Source organism: Molothrus aeneus, chromosome 4 (genome assembly GCF_037042795.1).
Source record: "Molothrus aeneus isolate 106 chromosome 4, BPBGC_Maene_1.0, whole genome shotgun sequence".
Classification (NCBI taxonomy): Eukaryota; Metazoa; Chordata; class Aves; order Passeriformes; family Icteridae; genus Molothrus; species Molothrus aeneus.
The window spans coordinates 848,273-873,387 of record NC_089649.1 but is presented as its reverse complement, the minus strand read 5'-3'; the positions used below and the strand labels follow the sequence as shown (position 1 = coordinate 873,387).

Here is a 25,115-nt window from a genome sequence, read left to right as displayed (position 1 = left end):
TGTTCATTTTGTGTTCATTTGTGCTAATCCACAAACTCAGTGTTGCTTCAGGGTGGCTGAGCTAGACTAATACAGAAGAGTTTAAATTATAGATAACCAAAGTTGTTGCTGAAGAAGAGAGAGCCCTCAGGCTGATAAATCCTGCACATGGTGCAGTGGGGTCACAAGAGCAATCATTTCTGTGCAAAGAGTGGTACAGTGACAGTCCACGATTCCACAGGAGACCAGCATGTTATCCCTTGGTTCAGCGCAAAAGAGCGTGGAGCAATTCTGTGTAGAACTCTTTGCAAAGAACTAGGGAACACATCCCTTCCTCCCCTCCCCAAGCTCAGTGACATGGGACTGTGGACTGCCAGTGTTCCAGGAGATGAAATGGGGATAAATAGGCTTAAACTCTTGCTAAATTATTTTAGTGTCCTTTTGATGAATGACATGTTATGAATAGTCAAACTGCAAATAAATGTATTTAAATGGAACTATATTCTTCACCCCCAAGCCTTTTGTGGCTTGTATTTGTTAAATCATTAGCTTTTGTGAACTGTTAATGGAAGTACATTCTTGTCGTGTGAAAGAATAGGAGTATATGTGGACATCACAGCTGTAATTTTGTATTCCCCAGATAAGCAATTATACCTGGTCAAGGTGTAACAGTTTCAACTGGGAGTGAAACTGTAAAAAGTTAAAATATTTTTACTTTCTAGAAGAGTATTTCTGCAAAATAACCCCCAAACTTATGCAGGCAAGCCAGGCTGCATAGTGCAATGTGAGCCCTGAAGGGTTAAACCATACAGCGCTGTAGTATTTGGAATCGCTGGCAGATGTGAGTGTGTTGTGTTACCATGGCAATTGGGGCTATAGTCTTAAAGAAGTTACAAAGAGAGAGTCAGATGTAACGGTAAAAAGACGTGATTTTCCTAGGCTGTGCCTTGTTTTGGATGGAAATGCTGGCTCATGCAGTGTGGAGAGTGATCTCATTGGTTCACATCACAATCCTCCCTCTCTCTCAGCGCTCTCCCCCCCTCTGTTCCCTGCAGAATGGTAACACAGCCTTAGCTATCGCCAGGCGCCTGGGATACATCTCTGTGGTCGATACGCTGAAGGTTGTCACAGAGGAGATCACCACCACCACAACTGTGAGTTGCACATGCATTCAGATGTGGCTCTTCTTTACTCAGAGTGTTGTCTTTCTGCTCTTCCCTCAAGCTCTCCATGCATCTCTTTCCTTTTCTGTTTTGTTTGGGGAGTTTTAGCTCCCCCCCTCCCCTTCCCTTTCTGTTGAATTTTTGCTACAGTGCTTTGAGCGTATCTTATGAGCATGTGGAATTGTGTGCACAACAACAGGCTCCCCTGAGCTAGGGAACAAAGTCTGTGTGCACACCGACGGAAAATAACAAGTCAGAGTGAAACTTGTTTCACTCACCTGGGTCTGAGCTGCAAACCCAAACTTTCCTGAAGTTTATGCACTGTTGTTTAGATCGTGCCATTTCTCTGTTTGTCTTTTCACCTCTCCTTTCCCATGTGGCCTTACGTCTCCACACTTTTGACACCTCCTGAGGCTCAATCCTTGCAGCATCTCTACATTTGGACCACACCAGCCATGGCCTGGAGCCAAGCGTAATGATGCTCACTGGATGGCTGTGAATCACATCCATCATCTTCTTACTCAAGTCATTTCCAGTTCAAACAGATCCTGTTTTCCAAAATGCATAGGAATCTTTCCTTATGGGCTCAGTTCTCTCAGTGCTCCACACTCTTGGAGTCTGTATTTTCACATCAGGACTGGTGAACGGTGTGTGCTGAACATCAGCAAGGTGGTACTGCAGCTTTAAGCCAGGAAAAGCTGATCTCTTTGGACACTCTGAGAGGAGAAGGGTTTCTCTTCTTGCTCTTTTACCTCCCATCTACAAATGTCATAGCAGGTAGGAAGGGAGAACATTAGAAATAGTGCATAATTTAAGAAATTTGATTTTATTTAAGTCTTGATTACTGCATTTATCTTGAAACACTGCTGTAAGGTGATGTTTTTTTCATTTTATTTGATTTGGTGTTTATTTATTTTTTTTTAATGCAACATTAACAGTCTAGAAACCCCAACAGCTCTAGATGATATTTAGGGGCTCAGAGGTGTAAAAATCTGTAGGTTACTAAAAAGATGCCACTACTCAGTCATGGAGAGGGTTAGAAGAGGAGAAGTCCAAAATCAATTGTAAAGAAATGGAAATATAATTTTGATTTTGTTGCATGCTGACAGCAAATCCCACTTGATATGAACCAAGGAAGATGCAATAAAGATAACATGGCATAAGGTTACAAATAGAATAAGTCATAATTTTTTAATGACCTGCAAAGATCAGGCTGAGTCAGGTTTGGAATAGGAATTCCAGCGTAATTCCAGAAGTCTCTTAATAAAGACTGCGTGTCTCTGTTGTTATTACTTCATGTTCTTGTTTAATCATACAGCACATCACACATGTACGTGCATAAACACGTATGTATCTAATCAGAAGTTTAGGAAAATAAAACCTAGGGAAATTTTTTTGAGAAACTTTAGTTTTTATATTTTTAAGCTTCATAGGATGCCTTTGTCACATATTCTGGGCTGTGTCCTAGCACAGGTTTTTGATTTATTGCTTGATAAAAGCAGTAACTTCCTTTCTCATTTCCACGATGTTTCACTGTGCAGCTTTGGACCTTGTCTCATGTAGGTGTTAGATATTTGAAATAATAGGAATTGCACAACAAAAGGACACATGTGAACTATTAACTTTGGATAAATATTTCTTTAAACATTGAGGATTAATGGTATTTTCTACCAGATCCCTGATGTCTGGGGTTTAGGACTGAATCAAGTACTGAAACGTACTTGCAGGGTTGACCTTTAGTGCTCGCACAGAAGAGAAATCTGAAATCTTGATCTGTGTCTGCACACTTGGAAAGTCAGGTGGGAGCCCTCCATAACTCACATTCTCCAGCTATGAGCACATCTAACCCTTGTACCTTAGGGGGATGTACGGAATGATGGTGTTTTGGGGGGGATGTTGATTAAACATAATGTAGAACAAGTCCTGCAAAGGAGAGCTGATAGCAGGTGCTCCCTGCAGTCAGGTTCCCCAGATGGTGAGGTTGGTGTGGCCAGAGCTGAGGGCAGTGCTGAGCCTGAGAGAAGGTGCTGTCACCATGGCTACCTCATCCTGTGAGGCTGGGCTGAGCCCTGCACGAGGATGGTACGCAGCCCCATGCGTGATTGATATGCAAGTCACTGCCACTCGAGATGAGGAAAAGATCTCCAGTGCCAAAGCCTTTCTTTGCTCTAACTTGGAACAAACCTTCCTCTTGCTTGCCTTAGTGCTGTTATTAGTGGAGCCACATGAATATGTAGCAATAGGGAGAATAAAATGCACATTTTTTACTGAAAGATAAAAGGGCAATAGGAAATGAGAATAAACTGGATTTTCAGAGGTTTGCTATGCAATTAAGTTTGGGGCCATTTATACAAACAAGCACAGCCTTCCTGTGGACAGATGAATATATGAGGAGCTTTCAGGTTGTTTGCAGTATGCTGCTCTGAGTAAGTCATTCCTGAAAGCATATATGGGTTTACATACCTGAATTATATATTGGAATTATTCTATGCCACCCAGTGAAATCTTGCCTTACAATGAAAGGCTCAAATACAGAAACCTTAAGTAAACTCCATCATGGTATTCTCACTAAACATAGGGGGTTTGAGAAATACACACTGAGCAGTCTTCCATGTGGGCCATTCATGGGGTTAGATATGGATTTTAAATTTTGAGAGAATTTGATGTGCCTATCAATTAAAAAAATTCTAACGTCACACTAGAAGTTCCTTTAAAAACATTAATTCCCAACAGAAGTTGTTGGGATTAGAATTAATGATTCTTGCTGAGTTCAGTGTTCCAAAATCAGCAATGAAGATTTTTTGTTCTGTAATGTGCATGTGCACTCTTTTGAATCTCTTTTCCAAATTTTGTTTCAATTGTTAAATTATGAAGTAATTTTTTTCTTACTCCTGAGAAAGCCAGGAAGTCAGTAAAGTATCCTTGCTTCCCTGTAAATAGATAATAATACCTGCAAGCCTTAGAGACCAGATTTTTATATGGAGGCCTATAAAATCCTAAGTAACAAATAGATGGATGTAGTAGTCCATAAACCTTGGTTACCTGGGAGATAATAAGGTGGACAGTGATCCTCTCTACCTGCAGTTTGTGCTTTTACTTAGCTGATTGTTCAACTCAGTTGTTAACTCTGGTGTTGAGGAGACAAAGTCAGTGCCACCTGAATGACAGCACCTCCCCATCTGTCATCACTGGCCTTGTCACCCCACTGCTGCCTGACATTTCTATCCCAGGAAAGCCATGGGAATATGGGGGAAAAGTCAGTCCTGGTGGTGGAGCCATTCGGTGAATATAAACTAATTTGCAAACCTGAACATGTGTTCTGCTGCAACAGAAATAATGAGTTGTTTTTACTCATGGGGAAGAGTGAATTTAGGAGCCTAATTAGGATTGCCAGTTGAGGCAAAGGGCATTGTTCTTTCCCTGTACCTCAGGAGGGTGAACTGGAACTGCTGTCAGAGTTAAATAAATTTCAGAAACGTAAAGCAGACTTTGAAAACTAATTTCCAAAGTAATTACATGGTTGGTAACTTAGTTATTTATTAAAGTGCAGCATTTTACAATAAACAAGAAAGCTTTTTCAGTTTGTTAGAAACAGAGAAGTATATAACAGGATCAGGAAATAACTAGTAAGTTTTGTGCAACAAAAGCTGCTATTGACTTCACTGCTTGATATCAGCGGGCATTTTCCCAAAAGAATATTGCATAAGGGACTCAGGGTTTGGCTGATTTCATGATTCCTCCCATGAAACGTTTGGCTCCTTTGCACATGATGTTAATGTATGCCCGATAGGCAGTGTGTGCAGCAGGGAGGCAGTGCTGCCTCAGGGGGATTGCTCAGGGGGACACGTGGCCTCCTGGCACTGCTCTCTGTGCCAGAGGGACACTGTGCTCCCACACTTCCTGAAGGGCCGTGTGCCAGCTGCCCTCTGCAGCTCCCCAGCTCACTGGGAGGAGCCAGGGAAATGGGTACCTTTTGGTTGTGACCAAGGCATTTCTGAGCACTGCTCCTTTTGAAGCCCTTGGCATTTTGTTCCCTGTATCCTAGCACACTGAAGAGTTCCCTCCAGACAACTTGCTCTTCCTGTAGTTCCTCTTGTTATGTTCTTCATCTCCTTCTGCAGTACAAATCTGGATGCTAAAAAGATCCATTCTTAATTCAGCACTCTAGCCTGAACTTCACTCATCCTCCTCCTTTCCCTAGGACTAGTCTACGAATGAATTCAAGGCGGATTAGAATGAACAGAATAACAGAAAGTTAGTCTAACTAAGACAGTTGATTTTGACTCAAATTATAGCTCCCACCCTATAACTTTCTTTATGTCCTACCTCTCCCTAAGATTCTACTCAGCCTTCACCTTCCACTGAACCCACCTAATCTCAGGCCTACTATGTCTAGAAAGCATAATACTATCCATGTACGTTCCCTAGCCATATGGCCTATCCAAATACAGTTATCAGCCTCCACCATCCTACCTATCCTTATGCTCACATAAGATAAAATTATATTTTAAAAACCCCAACAAACTTCCAGTGTTTTCCTGCTCTTATGTCTAACCAGAATCCTCCCACTATTCCTCAGTCCATACTTGCTTTGATTCACAATATTTTGAGCTTTTAGGTGCACAAGATGTTTCAGAATCTTCAAACAACTTTTTTTTTTCCCTCTGATGTGTATGTGCTTTGGGGGAATATACATGATTTATGAAAAGGATATAATTAATATGCACTGTAGTCACCTTTTTCTGAGAGGGGGAAGAAATGTTTCAAGTGATCTGTGTAAATCCTTCACATCTTTTTTTAGTTGACAAATTTCACATCATTCATAACTTCATTTCCAAATGTTTTACAATTTAATAATTTCCATATGCCCCATACAACTTTCTCAAGCTCTTCTGTAGACATTACCTAATTCATTTTAAAATCATCTTGGAAACATTGAGCTGAATTGTTCTACATGCACCATTTATAAATAAATTTTATTTCTCTGACCAGCTCATTATCTTATGTTTTTGTACTTTTCTGCCAGAAGAAATGTTACCTTATGCAGCACTGAGAATAGGAGTTTCTGGAATAAAGATGAAAAAGCAAGTTAGGAGAAGGGGAAACATGTGATTAAATGCCTCAGCATGTCCTACTGCTGTCTGTTGAAAATGCCCTGCTGTAAACTTTGCTCCCCTGACTGATGATTCTGTCTTTGCAGACTGTAACAGAGAAGCACAAGCTAAATGTACCTGAGACAATGACTGAGGTCCTGGATGTGTCAGATGAAGAAGGTGAGTGATTTGGTAAATTCCTCTTCCATATCACCTATGTAACCTGTTCTATAGGCTCAAGAAGCTGCTTGAATACTCTCACATCTTCATTTTGCTGTTCTTGTAATGAAGCTCTCTTTTAAATGATGTAATTATCATGGTATTTTTATAAAGATGCCAAAATTTGAAACCAAGTAAAATCCTGGACCCCTATATCTTTTCCAGAAAAAGCTTATCTGAACCAAATTGGCAAATGAGACCATTTCCCAACTCCAGGCTTTACAATTTCACTGTAGAACTGTCCCAAAGTTGGCTTTGACCCTCCCATAAAGAGGAGTCCGAGCAGTAAATATTTTGGATCTGTGTCACTTGTATCAGATACAAATATCCAGGAGTTCTGCCTAATTGGAAACATTTGTGGAAGATGCTTAAGGTGGAGGGTGAGGAGAGCATTCCCTGGAGGAAGCTTTTGACACAGGGGAGCTCAGGGATACACAGGGTGTGATACAAAGTGACAACACGCAATAAGTTCAGCCCTTGGGTTTCAGAGGCCTTTGTGCACACAGATAGGAGACGAGTCCCACCACTTAGCTTCCTCCCAAGGGAATTCCTCTGACCTTCTGGGAGCAATGATAAGGTATCACACTTTTATACAGCTCAGAATTGCAGAAATGGACTAAAGCCACCCTTTTCTAAGGGCTCGCAAGTGACTTCTTAGAAATTTTAGTCACAGCAGTATTAATAAATATAAATGCAGTTGGAAGGATTTTCTATGTTCCTTTTTACACCGGAGAGTGTCAATATTACAATAACCTACATGTGCCATTTTATGGTGGTTGTTATTATTTCACACAAATAATTTGTAGAGTGAGTAGTTTCCAGAAGTCCTGGGAATTTGGAAACTCAGCTTACAGGGTTGGTACTTTTCTTTTACAAAGAAAACAGATGCAATTGTGGTTCTAAATGGTGCACGAAGTTAATGGCATTCATTAATTATAAGTGCTTGTGTTGCTTTTAGAAATGGGAATTATGCTAATAAATGAGTTACACTCTTGAGAAAATATGATGCTTAGACTCCAGATGCAACTTTTTGTTTTAAAATGCAAAAACAAACAAGTGTGATTCAAAATCAATTATTTTCTGCTGCATCATGACCAGCGAAATTATTTTGCTACTTTGTCTCTGATTAAGAAGCATTCAACTGCTTGTGTAATTATTATATTGAATCATCTTTAAACAGCTTATTGCCATATGTTCACCTTGTTTAGTTTTCTCCCAGTCTTTTGATCTACCATTGAATCATCTTTAAATCCACAAAGCCGAGTATGTCTTCCTGCTTCTACTGGATCAATCCAGTAGAAGCAGGGTGTTCCTTTTCCTGAAACCAATTTGTGTGTTGTACAGCCTTTAAACACTCTGATGAGGAACCCTTCAGTGATGGGGAAGCATATAGTGGCACAGGTGCTGTTAGCAGGAGTTCATGGAGTAAGACCTATAGACTTTCTCTCTTTGTTTGACTCAGACTGTTATTTTTTTGTGTAGTAACAACATGTTTGCAGAATTTGGGTATCTAACACTGCTTCTCTCTGTTACTTTTGAAGTGTGGTTGAGTGTGTATTTCATGAAGGTGGGAGGACGAAGGGAAAAGAAGAAAATCTCAGATTTATTATCTATATCTTGAGTGTGTTGGCAGAACTTGAAGGGGCTGTCCTGCATGACTAATGCTCTCCTGTACTTTGAATTAACATTCACTGCAAGAACTCCGAATGTGGATGGTGCTTGTCACAGTAACTTTAAATAGCTGGGGAAAGGAAGGCTGCAGAACTTGTTTTATAGAGAGGATGAACCATTTAGGGGTGGGGTAGCTTCACAAGAGGCTAGCAGTAAGGTTTCTGTGGCACTGTGTTCTTTGAAGTGACACAATATGTCCTGAAATAAATCAATGTGCTGCTGCAAACCTGACAGCTGTATTTATATAATTATCAAGTTGAACACAAGAGTACTTGAGCAAAGTATTTCAGGTCCCAAAATGTAGCATGTTCATCACTGATGATAAATACTTTGCATTTTGCTTGGAAGATCGTTCTGTTGCATAATTGTATGCTGTCATGTTGTTAATACAGCATTTGTATTCCTAAAACAAAGTTAACATACAGTCTGAGCAGTATGAAATAAAAGACAATTATCTATCAGATAGCTCAGCTTGGTGTGGAATGTCCTGCACTGGGTAGCCTATTTTAAAATATCTTGAATGGACAGAGTGCTGCTAATTCATCTTCAATTTTCTTGCACCCTTTTTTGTGTTTATCTACTGAAGTTTTATTCAGAATTCTTTACTTTTCATGTTACCTGCAAAACAAAATCTTCCCTTTGAACAGAATCACATTATATTTTTTATTTAAAATGGCATTGAATCCCTGCTCATGGGGATTGCACTACAGATGTGGTTTGTGCAACATGTACCCCTGCCAGCAGAAATGCTCAGTGTGGATAAAGTTGCACTAAAAGCTCCATAGGTTTTTATCTTTGTATCAGCCTTGGCTGTATTGCTGCTAAGTTCAGTTGCTTTAAACCTGTCACCACAAAAGAAGCATTTTGCACCAGAGAGACCCTTAGAGCAGTAAAGGGAAATTACTGCAAAGCATCTTGTGAAATGTATTTTGTCTACAGAATTAATGAAGTTAAGCGCAAGCAAATATTTTGTTAGGACTGAGTCTGTGTAAACACAGAAGAAAATATAGAAAAGGCAGAAGCCTGGTTTCTTTCTTATTTCCCCATATATTAATATGCACCTCTGTATCCATTCCATGCCTCATTTTTGTGCCAGAAGAGCTGCACAAACCAACAGTGGTTTGTCTTTGAGACTCCCATGGGAGATAGTGCAGTAAGTGTAGTGCTATAGAGAGAGAATACAACCAGTAAAACAGGATGGTCAAGAGCTCTCACTTGTTTCTTTTTGAGCCTCCTCATCACCAATTAATTTTCAAAATTGTAGTTTCAGTGTCTGCTTGAGACAAAGTTCTGGCTGCTGCAGAAGTTGTCAAGCTTCAGCCATGCTAGCCCACATCCTCCATACTGGCAGCAGAAATGTTTCACCATGTGGTGACCCAGCCCAGAGAACTGATCTGTCTGAAAATGAATCTGTTTGTCCTGACAAGTTATTTTCCAGCCAGACAACTTTTGCAGGCAGAAGAGAATAGAAAGACTGAAGTAGAGGGTGAAACACCACTGTCAGGAGCAGCATGGCCTGAGATGGCAACCAGAAAAGTTGACTCACACCAAACTGTAATTAGTGCTGACACCGCAATTGCAGAGAAGGGACAGACAAAGGTTGTCATGTGCAAAGAGCTCATGGACAAGGTGTCATGTCTGTGAACTACTGCATTGTAGTGACCTTGGATTCCAGGAAGCAGTTCACACTGATCCTATATCTGGCTGCATCAGATTTCTGATAAGAAAGAAAATCCCCCACAGTGCTAAAATACAACAACAAATTTCCTGAGTGCCCCCCCACACATGGCCTTGGAGTAGCTAATGCTGCTGCATATGCGGGAGAAATGAGCAGCTAAGTCTAGGCAGAATCCACTGCTGTTATACACACACATAATTCCTCTGAAGAAGCATCTAAATTAGTGGGAAAATTTAATTTCCTTAATTAAACCTGGAAGTTAAAGTTGCAGCCAGGAATTGTTCTTAATAGACTTAGGTTGCTGTTGCTGCACATTAAAACACAGTAAATTTAGAATAGCACTGCTGAGTTAATTCACCCTCTAAATAAAGCACTTTGTATCCAGTAGCACAAAATGTAGCCACAGGATGCTGATTTACACAAGCAAAGCCTTGGTGGCTTAGGGATGTAGGCGTAGTTTGTTATTTTATTGTTTCTGACCTAGATCCAACATAGCAACATCCTAAATACCAAGGTCAAGAACTGGAATTCTTTTTGTAATGGGTTAATAGGCAAGAAAACAAAATCAAGGTGTCTCTCCCTCCCCAGAGATCCTTGAGACTAGAAGCGTGCTTCTTTTGAAATTTGCTTCACTTTATGCCATTGTGAGTGCTGCCCTGAGCTCCCAATAGTTGACGTGATGATAAATTTTAAGTCATGTATCAACATCTGAAACCACATGTGAAACCCCACTTTCCTGGCTGGCTAAAAAGAAACAAAGTTAAAGCATTACCCAAGCTGTAATCCAGGGAAGCTTCTAGTGAGGGCCACTAAATAGAGGATTGATTTAGGGAGTTGAAAGTGTCCAAACAAAGTGTCAGAGAAACTCTGCAGGTATGGAATATATATTCCATAAAAATTGTTATTGCCATAGTTGTCCTTTCTCCATCTGCAGCGCTTCTGTGGTGAGCTTTAGACTTATCTGCATGCTGCAGAGAAAACAATAATCTTGGCAAACTCATATAACTGTATCTGGCTTTAAAAACATCTATTAAAAGCCATTTCTGGCAGTTTGACACAGCTCCCTTTCCTTTATTATTTTATTTTAAAGTTTTCTCTGTATTTTCTCTATATTTTGTGAGAAAAAATTCCAGTACAGTTCTCATGCAGCAGTTGTATTTTGCAATTTTGCAAATTCATAGATGGCCACTGCAAACCATGGAGCATGCAAACCATCAATGTCAAGGGTTATATTTGTCACAAAGTGGTTAGTAAGTGGTGGAAATGTTCCTGGCACTAATTTGATGGGGAATGAGATGGCAGACAGATTGTTTCTGGCATGATGAAAAAGGGCAGCTCCTGTATTGCCACAAAGCAACCATCTGGTGAGATCTGCTGTGTCAGGAAGCCCTTGGTCACCTGAACATGCAGTCATTTAGAGTTAAAGACCTATTTTTTCTCTCCATATGCTAGAAGGCACTCTGGTTTTGGGGCATTCATCTCAGGACAGGAAGATGGAGGGCACAGGCCGTGGGGGGAGTTCCCTCAGTCCCTGCCTGCTGTTCTGAGATATCTGTGCATGGTCTGGTTACTGTTTGCAGATGTCCCATAACATCAAACACTGTGACTTAGCCCCACTATTGACATCTCTCAGATGAGAGGCCAAAGCTGAAATCAGAGTAGACTTTGGATTTGTTTGGTTTTTTTTAAAGGTTGTGGGTGTGATGAAAGTGGTAAAGATTTTGCCTTTGTTTCTATTATAAATGGAATGTCTGGCATGATTATCATTATCTAGTTTATTTGAAATATAACTTGAAATTCTCTTTACTGTTTGATTAACAGCATTGCCTTAATATCTTCCAAGTTTTCACTAAGCCCTGTGCTTTTTAATGTGACATTCCCATGAAACAGGAGGCATCATCTGTCAGAAGACAGGAAACATGAAGTGATTAAATGCATTTTATTGTTTTCTGTGAAACTGTGCCCAGTTTCTCCCTCTTAATGTGGGTAGATGGAATTTTCAATTTTTTGTTGTTATACTGAAAAGATTCAAGACTCATTTTTACATATAATATTTGTGTGTGCATAAAAATCTTAAACCCTCCAAAGTTTACTTAGTTTTAGATGACAAATAATAAATTATTTATTTCTTAGCTGAAATGTCATCTAGAAAAAATAGTTTGATTTGCTTTGTGAAAATAAGTATCAAAATGAGCCTCAGTTTGCCCACACAACCCAGCAAATGAGAAGGCATGAAGCTCTTGGTGGCCTGGGGTTATGTTGTGTGGCTCTGTGGGTCACACCAAGCCTCTGGCAGGCTCACACTGCAGTAATTTACCAGAGGGAAAATGACTGAAATATCCAGGCAGAAACTGTGGAGAGGAAGCATCTTGCAAGTGGGAATGAAAAGAAACAGCTACACGTTGCTTGGCAATGGAATCTGTTTTGTTAGTCTGCTGGGGAAAAGCAAACTGTGACTTCATATAGACAGAATTTCCCGGGGAAAAGAATGCTGGACCTAAAAAAAAAAAGGATTAAATTTCATTATTCAGAGTATATGGATAAAGGTTACTGTGTCAGATAACAAATGATCATTTAGCCTGGGATTCATTATGAATTATGATCATTCCCATCTATGCAAGTGAGCTTATTTCCAGTTTCTGGATGTTGCCATGTTCAAGAAACATGAATTTTGTTGCTGATTACAGAAAGATCTTGGAATATGGGTGACAGAGCCTTGTATGATGTGAAGTTTGGATAGAAGAGGGTTTAAGTTAACCTTTGCAACTATAAGGCATAAGGCAGTTTTTGTCTGAATACATGTAGATTACCATTAAATAAGTGGTGATATTTAACCATAAACTGTCAGGCTGGGATGCAGCATAGCTGTGTCCAGAAAGCTGAAATGGATTAAAGAACAGAAAGACCATGCTTTAGAGCATAGCAAAGAAGCGTGCTCCTTGCCTGTGTGTGCAACAGCAAGAAATGAATGTATGAAATCTAATTGATTAATCACCTTGATTTTAATTTTACCTTTCAAAATATCTTGCTTGATGTGCCAGTTTGATTAAATACATTAATTGCTTGTGGTTTGCAGTGTTTCCTGAGTGGAAAATGCCTTCCTGTTCATTGTGCCATCCAGCTGTTAGATCCTGAGGTGCCAATGGAATCAAACTCGTGTGTGTACTTACCGCTTGTGGGTTGATTTGCAGGTGATGACACAATGACAGGAGATGGAGGGGAGTACCTTAGGCCAGAAGACCTCCGGGAGCTGGGAGATGACTCTTTGCCAAGCAGCCAGTTCTTAGATGGAATGAACTACCTGAGATACAGCTTGGAAGGAGGACGCTCAGACAGGTATTTGCCTGGATATGGAACTTTTCTCATGCTACTTCTGCATGAGAAGTTGTTTTGCTGTAAGTGTGTGAAGTCCCTCTGTGGAGTCTCTCTGCTTGGGGTGCTGCTCAGCATTTGTTCACTCAGTGTGGCAGTCACCACTTGGCAGGAGGAAGGGGTGGTCACCCTCATCTCCTGCTGCCACAAGCAGGGGATGGGTGGACAGGGGCTTTGAGCATCAGGTGAGCTGACTTTTTGGAGTGCTTTGCTGGCTCAAGGTACCAGGAGAGGAGCAATGGACTGGGTCATTCTGCACTGGGCTGGCAGTGAGTGTATTGTCTGCAAGCACCTCCGCTCTTTCTGGTTCCTCATGGTTGGATTAGCAGGACACAGAATACTTGTCCTTCTACTGACACAACTATAATAATAATAATAATAATAGAAACATTAGTTTGTTCAGTCCAGACAAGATATTGATTTGCTTACATCTAAAACGTTGAACTTAAGCACCTAGATCTCTTTGTGGAATAAAAATGTATGCAGCTTTGATTTAATTTTCTTTTTTTTTTTTTTTGAGTGTTGTTATATAAAATTTTACAAAAATATGGAGTTCCCTTCCCAAAAGTAAAGACTTCATTAGTGAGCATAAGTGTAGGCTCAAGCTGGCAGATGAACCTCCACAGTTCTAGTTCAGAACAGCCACCCAGGCATTCCTGGGTGAAATCAGCACTGTCTCCAAACTCACTGCCTTTAGAACTGGGGTGCACTAAAGGGAAGAAAACAAAAAAAGTTGAAACCTTGGCAACAGAGTTTTGAAGCTATCTCATTTTCCAGTCTTAGTTGTTATCCTGGCAGCATTTCTGAAGCTCAATGGAATCAGTAGGATCCGTTCTGTTTACTTGAGTAGGCTGGGAATTGCTCCTGGAACAAAAGATGTCAGGAAACAGTTTGGTTTGCCTCACAGCATGTGTAAATCCCATCATTCAGGTCCAGCAAGCCTGGAATCTCTGTTGGTTTTAGACAGTTAGTCCACTGAAAACAAAGTGACTGTGTGGCTTTTTAACTCTCAGAGGAAGTCTATGCACTACATCAGAATGCCTAAAATCAAAACCTCTCATTCTCTCAATGGTAGCAAAGTTTGGGAGTTTTTTAGGTTTTAAGATGCTGTATAGAAAAAATTGTGCAGGCAAGTATGACCCCAGTTTAAGTTAGGCTCCCATTTCGAATATTTTAGCTTTTAAGTCTTGTCAGTGGATTTCAGTAGATTCTCACTGACATGTCACTGATACGGTTTCACTTGTATTGTATGAAAATTATTTTAAGTCCTGTGTCAAGCAAAATTATACTGAAATGCAGCAAAATTCTAAAGGGAGAAATAATGAAAGAAGGACATCTTTCTAACTCCATGGTCTCATTTTCTGTCACCTTCAGGTTATGATTTTAAGAATTTTCACAGAGACTGCTTCAGTTGTTTTGCATTTCCTTTGAATGTGATTTTCATTGCATTATAATGGTTTGGTTTTTCAGAAAATTCAGTAAAGCAAGATAGTATTAGCACTCTAGACTCATATGATCTTACACATTAAACAATTTGATTTACAAACATGTATTTTTCATTTGTAACCATCTTCCCTATTTATTTTATTTCTCTCTCCCCTTCATTTTTCTTTTCCATATGCTTTCATTAGCATCATGCCCAGGTAGGTATTACATAGCATGAACACCTGTTGTCTCTATCTCCTCCTATGGCACCTGTCTCTGTTCATCCACTTTGGAGGCCTGCTGTATGTAGAAAATTGAGTTGGAGAATGAAAGGAAACATGCTGCTGTTGAGAAACATTTTTGAGGTCCATTTTTACAGTGTTCAGTGACCCCAGGGTTTTTTCTCAGCTTCTGAAAGAACATATGCAAATATACACTGAGATCTAAACAAGAGATATGCTCAACTGGTCTGGAGCTCATTAGGTCTCTGTCTAGGCTGGGAAGTGAGTGTGCATTGCAAGTCCTTCAGTGAGACAGAAACTTGGCATTGGGGATGCTAGTCCTACTTTCTGGATACCACCAAGGCCCTATTTGGGGCTTAGAGGTGAGTGATGTGTGCCTGTGCACACAGGCAAGGCACAGTCTTAGGTTCAGGAGCTTTGCAGCACTCCTGGGTTCCACAGTTCTGTCTCTAGGCCTGAGTGCTTTTGGTCCCATAACCCTTCAGACATGAGATTTATCAAACACATTTGAGAATAATCTGCATTTAAGTGTTGGTCTTGTGTCTGCTTTAGGTAGGCTTTTTTATGCTTCATAGAATTCCTGAATACTTATGGCAATAATAAACAATAAATCCCTTGCTCAACGGGACTGTCATTTCAATCAATACCTTTATTCCTAAGTCTGAGCAGCACAGACCTTTTAACTCCTGGTTTGCTCTTCATTGAGCTGACCCAGTGCACAGATGGGGCAGTGCCATCTGAGCTCTACTTTTGAAATTGAGTGTAGCAGGGAATTTAAATATAATTATATATTATATCAGAATATGTAATTTTATTATAGCTACCTGCAGACCTCAGTCATGAATGTGCCTATCTTGTCTCCAGATAAAGCCCGGCTCCCTTTTGTATTTATTAGACCTGATGTACAGGTACTACACTGTGGTTAGCACTGGGCTACTTGTAGTGGTGGTAGTAGCAGTGAGGATGGACAGGATCACCATAGGGATAACCAGCCAAATGCGGTTCAGGCTTCCCTTCACTCGGTGTCTATCCAGGACGTGGTGTTAGCTGAATAGCAGAACCTACAACTTGGATGGTGACTCTCTCACGAGCGTTGCATGGCTCAGCAGAGTGGTTCTGGAAGTGTCAAACTTGGAAATGAACACAGGATAATGATGGCAAATGGGGTCTGCTACTGAGGCTTGTTCCTCAATCAAAGAAAAAGTGTTAAATTTTGGTTTGCTTTTTTCTCAAGGCTTTCTGAAGGCTGTCTTTGCTTCCAGTTTTGTACAGTCCACCTGGGATGCTGAACAGGCCACTGGTATAAGCTAATGATCAACAGCACTGATTGTTCTTCAATGTCATACATTTCTAATAAAAATAAGATAACCATTTGCTTCTATAAATGGATCAAAAATTACTGAGTGAATGTAACTATTGTTAAAAAAGGCTGTGGTCTGAATCAGATGATATGCACTTACAGCATTTCAAACTCATGTCTGTAATGAACCGGTGACTTTTATTGCTAACTGCTGAAAATGAATTATCCCTTAAAACTCAGTGCATCTGGATAAATGGCCCATTGTTCTGATCCAGCATGTTAGTCATTATGAGCACTGCTCACGGATGTGTAAGCCAGGAACGCAAAACTGCTTCCTTCAGTTAGAGATGTGATATTCCTCAAGGTCTACATCAACATCACAGAGTACACGCACAACATCTGAAGGTGGATGATCTGTTTTTAAAAATCACTGTTGTCATATTGCAGCTAGTGAACATAACAAGGAGGGAACTCATGCTATTTGGTAGCAGAAACCCCATTTACCTCAATATGTCCTTCTGTGGTGTTGTATTTGTCTATTTATTTTTTTGCTTTTTGCTGGTGGATACTGCGGCTACATTCTGAGCCAGTGCTTGGAAGCAGCTTATTTACTGCCTTGCACCTCTCATTGCTACAGCAACCAGTGCTCTGTAGAGCTGCGTGTACTTACAGCGAGATCAGTGCTCACGCTGGGGCTGTCTCCCTGCAGATGCTGTTGGCATTCAGAGGAAGATTCTGTTTTACACGGGAGCTTGTGGCTGGCCACACTTTGCCTTGTGTGTGTACCTTCCAGGGGACAATGTCAGGCTTACTGCTTTAAGGGGAGGGAGTAGGTCCCAACAAAGCCTCAGAAAGAGTCATTCTAGCTTTTCTTCAGGATGGTAGCATACTGGTTTTCCATAGTTGTTTGCTTGTGTGATGCAGCAGCGAAGTTCTCCAAAGAGCCTTAACAAAAAGGAATGTTCTTTGTTATGAGGAAACCATCATGCCACAAAGCCAAATCTAAAGGATTTGTGAGTATATCTAGATTAATCTCTAGGTTTTGCATTTGGAAGCAAATAGGTCAGTGCAAAGGCTTTGTGGCCTGTGGTCAGACAACAACACAGGTGTGCAAAGCTGTGTTTCCCCTGACTGTGCTCTGCTGCCCCTGGAAGCTGCATGGTGTTGCTAATAGCACGCTTTTCTCATTCTCCCACTCGATCTGTCATGGCACCTTTACAACATCCTTTGTGCTGCTGATGCATTGCTCTGGCACCCTACCAACCTCCCAGCCTGCGGTCCTTCAGTTCCGACAGGTCCCACACGCTGAGCCACGCCTCCTACCTGCGCGACAGCGCCATGATCGATGACACCGTGCTCATCCCCAGCCAGCAGGTGAGTTGTCCTGGTTCAGGGCAAATTTGGAAGAGAACTCCTAAAGGGGCTCCTCTAGGAAAGAAGATTCAATCAGCCCCTCCCCCCAACTGGTCTGGGAGAAAATACCTCCTTGGAGAAAAGTGGAAAAAAACTGTTTATTAAACAATAAAACCTAAACAATATTAATCAATAAAACCCCTTGCTGCTCCAAAAGAGATGATCAACTGAGAAAGTCCCCTCCCTGGATTGCAGTTCAGCTCACTCAGTCTCTTATCAGTCCCTCCAGTGCTGGAAATGTCGTGGCCCAGGCCTGGCCCGGTGGGTCACAGGTGTGAGCTGCCAGTGCTCTTCTGGGTGTTCAGTCCAGAGCAGGTTTGAACAGGTCCAAAGAAAAAGGAAAAAAAAATCCCACAATCCAGGGAACTTCTTTGCCTCAGCTAGCTAAGCTAACTAAAAGCAAAGGAGAGCAACCTCCTGCTGTCTGTCTATCTGCAGACGACACAGTCCAGGAGCAGGAATGTGGAGGAGTGAGTGCAGTGTCTGAAAACAAACTGCTGCTGCTTCTCTCCCCGCTTCACTCTCTGGAACAAGCCTTAAAGGTGCAAAACTTATTATTCAGCATAAGCAGAACGTGACAATTGGAGATAAAAGCATCATATAGTCAACCCAGAACATGAGTAAACCTCTCTGAGCCCCTTCTTGCCTGCAGAGATCAGGGAACTGGGAAAGGCTGCTCTGCAAATTGTTCTGATGAGACTGGGTGGTGTAGGCTGCTTGGTTCGTTTGTATACAAACCTCTCTATTTTCTAGGCATATTTAATGGCATATTGTGCTGTGCAGTATTGAAGTCTATTCCAAAAAAGATGAATACACTGTGTGACTGTAGCACAGGGACTGTGTTCTTAATGTTCTCCATTTTAACTGATGTTTGAATGTTGCTAATAGACATCATGCTACACATTCAGGGGATGTAATGAACTCATAGCCATTGTCCTAAAAAATACTGTCTTGAAACATGCTTGTAGTTAAAAAAGAAGATATTTACTAAATGCCTTCTTAGTGAAATCACAGCATTCTTTCACTGAGACCACTAACATAGGATTACTTTAGGGAAATACTAAGTGTTACAATAAGGGTTTCTAGTATCTTAATACTATTAGTACTCCTTTGTTTTAAAAGAAAATGTTTGAATGCTTTAGGCACTACTATGCAAAATACATTTTTTTTTGTTCAATAATGGATTTCATTGTAGTAAAATGGGGTTATTTTTCTTCCCAAGGTAACAACTCTGGCCAAAGAAGCTGAAAGGAATTCATATCGCTTAAGCTTGGGCCCTGAAATCTTGGACAATGTGGCTCTTTCTTCCAGCCCTATTCATTCAGGGTGAGTGCATCAATTAGCATTACACTACAAAATGAGAAACAGAGTACCTGCAGTGACACAAGCTTCAACTAATGCTTAACTAGGAGCTATATTTTAATTCATTGCCTCCTGGAGCTGCCAATAAATTGTTATGATCTTTTAAGCTGACAACCAAGCAAGGTTGAGTACCAAGACTATTCACTGAAATCACTGCAAGTCAGTGGGCCCTCAGTCAAGTTCAAGGGGAATGAATGTGATAAATGACACATACACACAGGCATTTGTGTGCATTTTATTGAGACATAAGTACAATGCCTTTCAGAGTTAATAATAATTGACACCAAGTGCTTAATCACTCCAGATGGTCAGCACTTACTGTGCTGGTGGAGTAGTTGAGGTGAGCACCAGCTCCAGTGTTTGCCTTCTAAATTACATGAATAGACAAGCAACCTAAACATCACGTGCTTTGCACGTATTTGAGCACTGTCTTCATGTCCAACTGACTCCTTGTAAGCATTTGCATTTAGACAAACTCACTGTCATGGCACAACGCAGGTCAAAATGCAGGCCCAGCCAGGATCATATTTACAAACCTTATCCTGGCTGGCCTTAAAATCTGTGACTGCATTTGTTTTATATGCTCTTCCTTACTGTGTTTTAAGTAATTTCAGTCTTCACACTGAATTCTACATTTGTGTCTTGCCATCAGATTGGATGGGGAACGTGCAGATGAATTCAGAAGAAACTGGAGTAATCAAAAAGCATTTAATCTCTGTGGGCTCTGTACACAGCATGACTGGACAGCACAAGGGGAAAGATTATTTTTGTCAATCTCAAATGAGTTTGCTACTATCTTACAGTCTGTATTTTTAAAAACTAGCACTGGAGTCCCATTTGCAATGACAGGCAGTCCTGATCTAGAGGGAGGGACAACATTGCCAGATTGACTCATGTGACATAGATGAGAATATTGTCTGTTAGCTGATTGTAGGATAGTTATCTGTGACCAGCACTCCTTGGATTTGCTTCTCATGAGCTCCAAAACTAACAGGTGAAATGAAAATGCCTCATATGTAAAGTGTGTGTCTGTTTATATATATATTCTGGTATGAAAGCTTTAAAATTGCTTTGGTGCTTTATTCTAACCCTAGAGAGCTTACAGATTTTTCCAAAGGATGTATAAATTTGCCCTTTCTGAGAGGTCGGTCTTTCCTGTGATTGCTGAGGATGAACTAAGTACTTTCTAGAAGAGTGGCACTTATTTATTGGATGTGCAATTATTTCGTTGTTTTCTTTTAAAAAGAATGAGTGATATTCCCATCTTTTTAGATGACCAGGATGCTAGTGGTAGGATAAAATACCTGATTTTGATAGGAGCAACACTCTCTGCAGCCTTGCGTGAAATAGTGAATTTTAAGACAAATTATGTTCTTCTTTTGTATATAAGCACTAAAATGACACTAAATATTAGAATAAAGAAAACTTTAATAACAATTTCTCAACCTTTGAAAAAGACTGTACAACATTTTGTTTTTATCTTGTTTAGATTGGTCTGAGTCATAAACTGTTGGGGTGCATATGTTTTCTTAAAAAGTACATTGACTACTAGAGTTTTGCTTCTAAGACCTTCCTTTAAATTGAAACAGTTGTAGAAGTTCATGATTGCTGCACTCACTCTGCTAGAACAACAAATGTATTTGTGATTCAGAGCCCTGTTGTCAGCCACACTCCTCTCCACATGCAGACACACACTGTTTGTGGCTTCTTATGACTCAGCAGCAGGGCTGACATTTAGGGCATGCAGTGAAATAGTAGTTACCTATCATGAAAGGAAACTTGTAGAATTTTGAAAGAAATCCTAGATAAACACTGTCAGTGGTCCTATGCAAGGGTGTGGCCTTGGTTTTGCCCAGGACACTGAAAATGTATTGAGTTCAGATGGTGTTTTTGAGAAATAACACATCAGCACAGTATTGGGTGGTAATTTATTTGTCACAGATGTAATAGGTTTGTGTTCTGTACAATCTAAGGGGACAAATTGCACTTTTCTCCCTGCACCACTCCAGTGGTGAAGCCCAAATTGCTGTAGGGTTCTTATAGATCTCCCGTTGAAGGGAAGTGTTCCTGTGGATCACAGTGTAACACCCCCAGGCAAAGGGATAAATTCATAGGGAATGGTTCTCTCAATGTGGAACTTCACAGGCACATATTTCAGCCTTTGCATAACTACCTGAATCTTCTGCCATGTCTGAAATTTCAGAAGGGAAAAGGCTTTAACCATCCATTTAACTTTTAAATATAACTGTTCCTTCAATATGTTGATAATTTCATCAGGAAGGATGAAAAAGTAAGTTCTTTGGTCAGAGTTTTTTGCAACCATTTTGAAACCCAAAAAATATTTCTTTCCTTAGAGATAAGCTCTTGTGGGGCTCAAAATCTCAACATAAAGGTCTTCCGGTCATTTTATGCAGCTGACAGTTTCCAGATAGTTTCCAACTTCAGCTGAAGAAAAAAGTATTAATTCCTGCACCTTAACTCCCTTTCAAGCAAATCAGATTTTCTTCTTCTCATAAAACTACTTGATCTTACATGTTGAGCAAAGTTAAGGATCTCTGAGTATGCCAAAAAGTTTAGGTGCTGAACATCCAATAAGATAGAGTTGTATGACTTTACTGCTGAAGTTATGGGATGTCATTTATAATTTCCTGCCGTAATGTGAGAGACAGAACTAGTGCCTACATAAATCCAAATATGCTTCACAGTTTTAGTCTCATACCACACAGTATCCTATTGTGGAAGAACCTGTGTATTTTTATTTTGCTTGAAGGCAAAAAGAAAAAAATCTGAAGTGAAAGATTTGCAGCATTTAGATATTGCTTGGCAGTACCATATTTTTATCTTCCATAAGAATATACATGAATGGTGAAGATAAGAGTGACTGTAAGATTTTTAAAATATCAATGGTGTGCAAAACTATGTTGTTTTCTTAGCTGTGTTCTGGTGATACAGTGGAATTATTTGTATAGATTATATTTCTAAGAATTTTCCTGACAGTTGTGTAGAGTCACAGTAGATAAGAGAGCAAATCTGATGTGTTGTCAGGATCATGGCACTGTGAGGAAGGAGCTTTGGGTCCATGCTATTATATGAACTTGGTATTGTGTTCTAGAGCAAGTACACAGCAGCTCTGCAGGTTTTCCAACTCTGACTCACAGTAATGCTCTTGTTTGATGAAAAATCCTGATTTCTTTTATATAATTTGCTGAAGAAGTCCCTGTTTGACTAATGGATGAACATAGTGTGTCATTACTTGTATCTTGAAATAAATTACACAGTTGGGATACTATTAGTGAGTTTATCTTGCTGGAAGTCATTGTTTCCATCTATGAAAAGATGAGGGATTGGGCAGCTCGTACTGTGATAAATAATGTGAATTATCATTCTTAGCTGCATGTCTGCAAAAAAGGAGGCTGGATCCTTGCTAACAAGGTAAACAAAATATCTTTCAAGTGTTGTATTTTGAATCCGTAATATATTTTTCCCAATGTAAGGTTGATTTCCTGGAAATCGTTATGGAAACAGGACCTGGCAGCGACCAGCTGATAGTCATTTCTTAAATCTGAAAGTCTAAGTGATTTCAAATTAGGCTGCAGCTTTATGGCCTTTGTTCAGAAAGTAACAATGAGGAAAAAGAGTGAGAGTGTTTCATTAATAGCAAAGCATGTTAATGGAAGAAAATGGCAATGGAGATCCATAAAATAAAAAGGGAAGTTGGAAAACTAATTGTCCATGTGACACTAAGTGATTACTGAGGGCCTAAACAGGTCAAAATGAGAGTTTGAAATTTGTCATTTTGTAGAACAAAAGGAGGACAAGAAACATGTTGAAATGGAAGGAAGTGGAGGACAATGTATTGATAGAGGATTTCAAGGAAAGACAAACGAGATTTATTGGGCTATCAGGAATTCTGGCTGGAATTACCTTGGGTGCCTTAGCCTTTGGTATCCCACAGTCCACATTTTGGATGTGGATACCTAAACCAAGCAGCATCTCCCCTTCTCTGCTTCTGAGAGTTTTACTTGGAATCCAGCTGTGCATTTTAGGTGTCTGGCTTGCAGTGTGAGGGTGTCCATAGAGAAAGCAGATCCCTCCAGTTTCACTGCTGTACAGGTAGTGGCCACTTGGAACTGAGGCTGTTTACTTAGACTTATTTTCCATACTCACTTCAACCTTCCCACCTGTGAGGAATATGCATATATATGTATATGTTCATGTGTTTGCTTTAGAAATCTGTTTCATTTTTCCAGTATTTCAGTATTTCATTTAACTCATTCTTTTTTTTCCCCCTTTCTGTTCCTTTTTGATGTTAAACCATCTATTCTATTGCAGATGCTCTTCTCCATGTCTTGATCTTGACAACAGCAGGTGAACTTCTGCATAATTTCTTTCTTTATTACATTGCACTTCTCACCCACCCTATTTGTCCTCCCCTCTTACCTCACTTCAGGATGCTTTAGTGTTTTGTTAGTGCCCATTAGCCAAGAGAAAAAAATAAATCTAACAAGCAGTGGTTATATAATAGTTATATATAGCATGACTTCTCTTTTACAGTAAGTGTCCACTTTCTCCCATCTGCCTTGGCATCTATAACAAAACAATTCTGGAATTGTTAATAAGCCCACTGCAAAAAGTCTTAACAAAGCTCCTTATACCATCCCAGCTTGTTTTAACCATTGATGTATTTAACCATAGCTTTTCTTTGTGGGTGGCATGGTTTAATATTCATATTTAAAGAAATAGTCCCTCCCCAGATAATTCAACACAAACCACTGTAATGATTAAATTATTATATTAGTAAGTGGGCTTTTTATCTCGCTTGTCTGTGTAAAAAATATTGCAGAGCCACTCTCTTAGTCACATTTTCCAAATTGTACCACTGTATTTGAACTAGTAGATTAACAGCCCACCTTAGTATATCTTATTTTTCATGCTACGCATATTTTTTGTGTGATGGTCAGTCAGTGCTTGAACAACTGGCACATTATATTCTGCACAGAACACCTGAAGCTGAACCATCCCAAAGGAGATTATCTTCCCTTGGCAAAATAAATGTTAACTGGCACAGTACCTGTTTACTTCCTTCAGCCTAACCCTGGAAAGGTGAAAATTGCCTTAAATATTAAGCTCTGCAAAATTGTAAAGTGGCTAATTAAACCCCCAAACTACAGACTCATCCTTTTATGTCATGTCACTGAATTTCTCAGCAGCTGACTAATGCAGTGAAGAGAGTGATGTCAGAAGTTAATATAGTAGAGGTTTCCTATGTTAGAATCATGTTTTTTGTCCTCCTGGAATGTGAATTTTGCCTTGTTTCTGGATGGCATAATTACAGCCTGCTGGAAAGCACTCTGAGGTAGTTGAATGACTTTGCTGTTGACTTCAGTGGGAGCTGGATCAAGGCCTTTTTTCTGAGTTTCAGCCTCTCTCCGGCTTCCTTCTCCTGCTGAACACTTTCCGATGGCTGAAGCACCCTGATTGTTTGTTTCTGCTTCTTCACACTGCGACTAACACTGAATGCTGCTATCTCCTTGTTTCCCAGTTTCTTTGATAAATGGACATAATGTGTGCTAAGAAGTTTCTGACTGTGTCTACACCGAGTGTGCTCTGATTGGAGCTTTGTTCCCTGCTATCTGCTGAGCGCATGTGTGCCTGCCCAGCTGCTTGGGAAGAGAACCCTACCTGAGCCCAGCGTATGGCAGTGGTGCTGGAGACTTTGTCTAGTTTGGTTCTGTGTATTCCAAGAGTTGTTGCCTGTCCTAGAAAGCCCCTGACCTGCTGGGTTTGCATGGCTCTCCTGGTGACTCTGCAGAACGAGTGCCCCCACGCTTGCGGTCATGGCCACCTGAAACTTGATGCAATAGGGACTCCTCACAAAGCACACAAGTGGCTTCCTTCACCCCCTCCAGCACTGACACAGTTTCCAGTGTCTTTGTTCATCCTGCTGTTATCTTTCACATGAGGATAGATACAGAATAAACCCAAGTTAATTCTATATTAATAAAAGCAGCAAAGGGAATAACTCAGGCTCAGATCTAAATTACAAATATTTCATGAAAATACACCCCAACTTTTTGCCCCTTCTATCCAATGCATATATTTTGTCTGTGTTTTGATCAAGTAGAAACCCCAAGACCTGCTTGCTCTGCTCTCTATAGAAGGTGTGGAAACAGCCTGAAGGATTTAGGATTAGGGGCC

General features: G+C 40.3%; 1 protein-coding gene across 32 annotated transcripts in view; it reads left to right on the top strand.

Annotated features, from left to right (window-relative positions):
* ANK2 (ankyrin 2) overlaps positions 1 to 25,115 on the top strand; it is a 275,430-nt gene that overhangs the window by 211,563 nt on the left and 38,752 nt on the right. For 14 of the 32 annotated variants that reach the window (XM_066549303.1, XM_066549305.1, XM_066549308.1 and 11 more), the window contains 6 exons: positions 1,035 to 1,133; positions 6,343 to 6,415; positions 12,995 to 13,139; positions 17,414 to 17,516; positions 18,778 to 18,881; positions 22,308 to 22,349. In XM_066549303.1, the coding sequence (XP_066405400.1) occupies positions 1,035 to 1,133; positions 6,343 to 6,415; positions 12,995 to 13,139; positions 17,414 to 17,516; positions 18,778 to 18,881; positions 22,308 to 22,349 (566 nt within the window). The remainder of the gene's footprint in view (positions 1 to 1,034; positions 1,134 to 6,342; positions 6,416 to 12,994; positions 13,140 to 17,413; positions 17,517 to 18,777; positions 18,882 to 22,307; positions 22,350 to 25,115) is intronic. The other 18 variants (XM_066549331.1, XM_066549325.1, XM_066549315.1 and 15 more) reach the window with 3 other exon arrangements.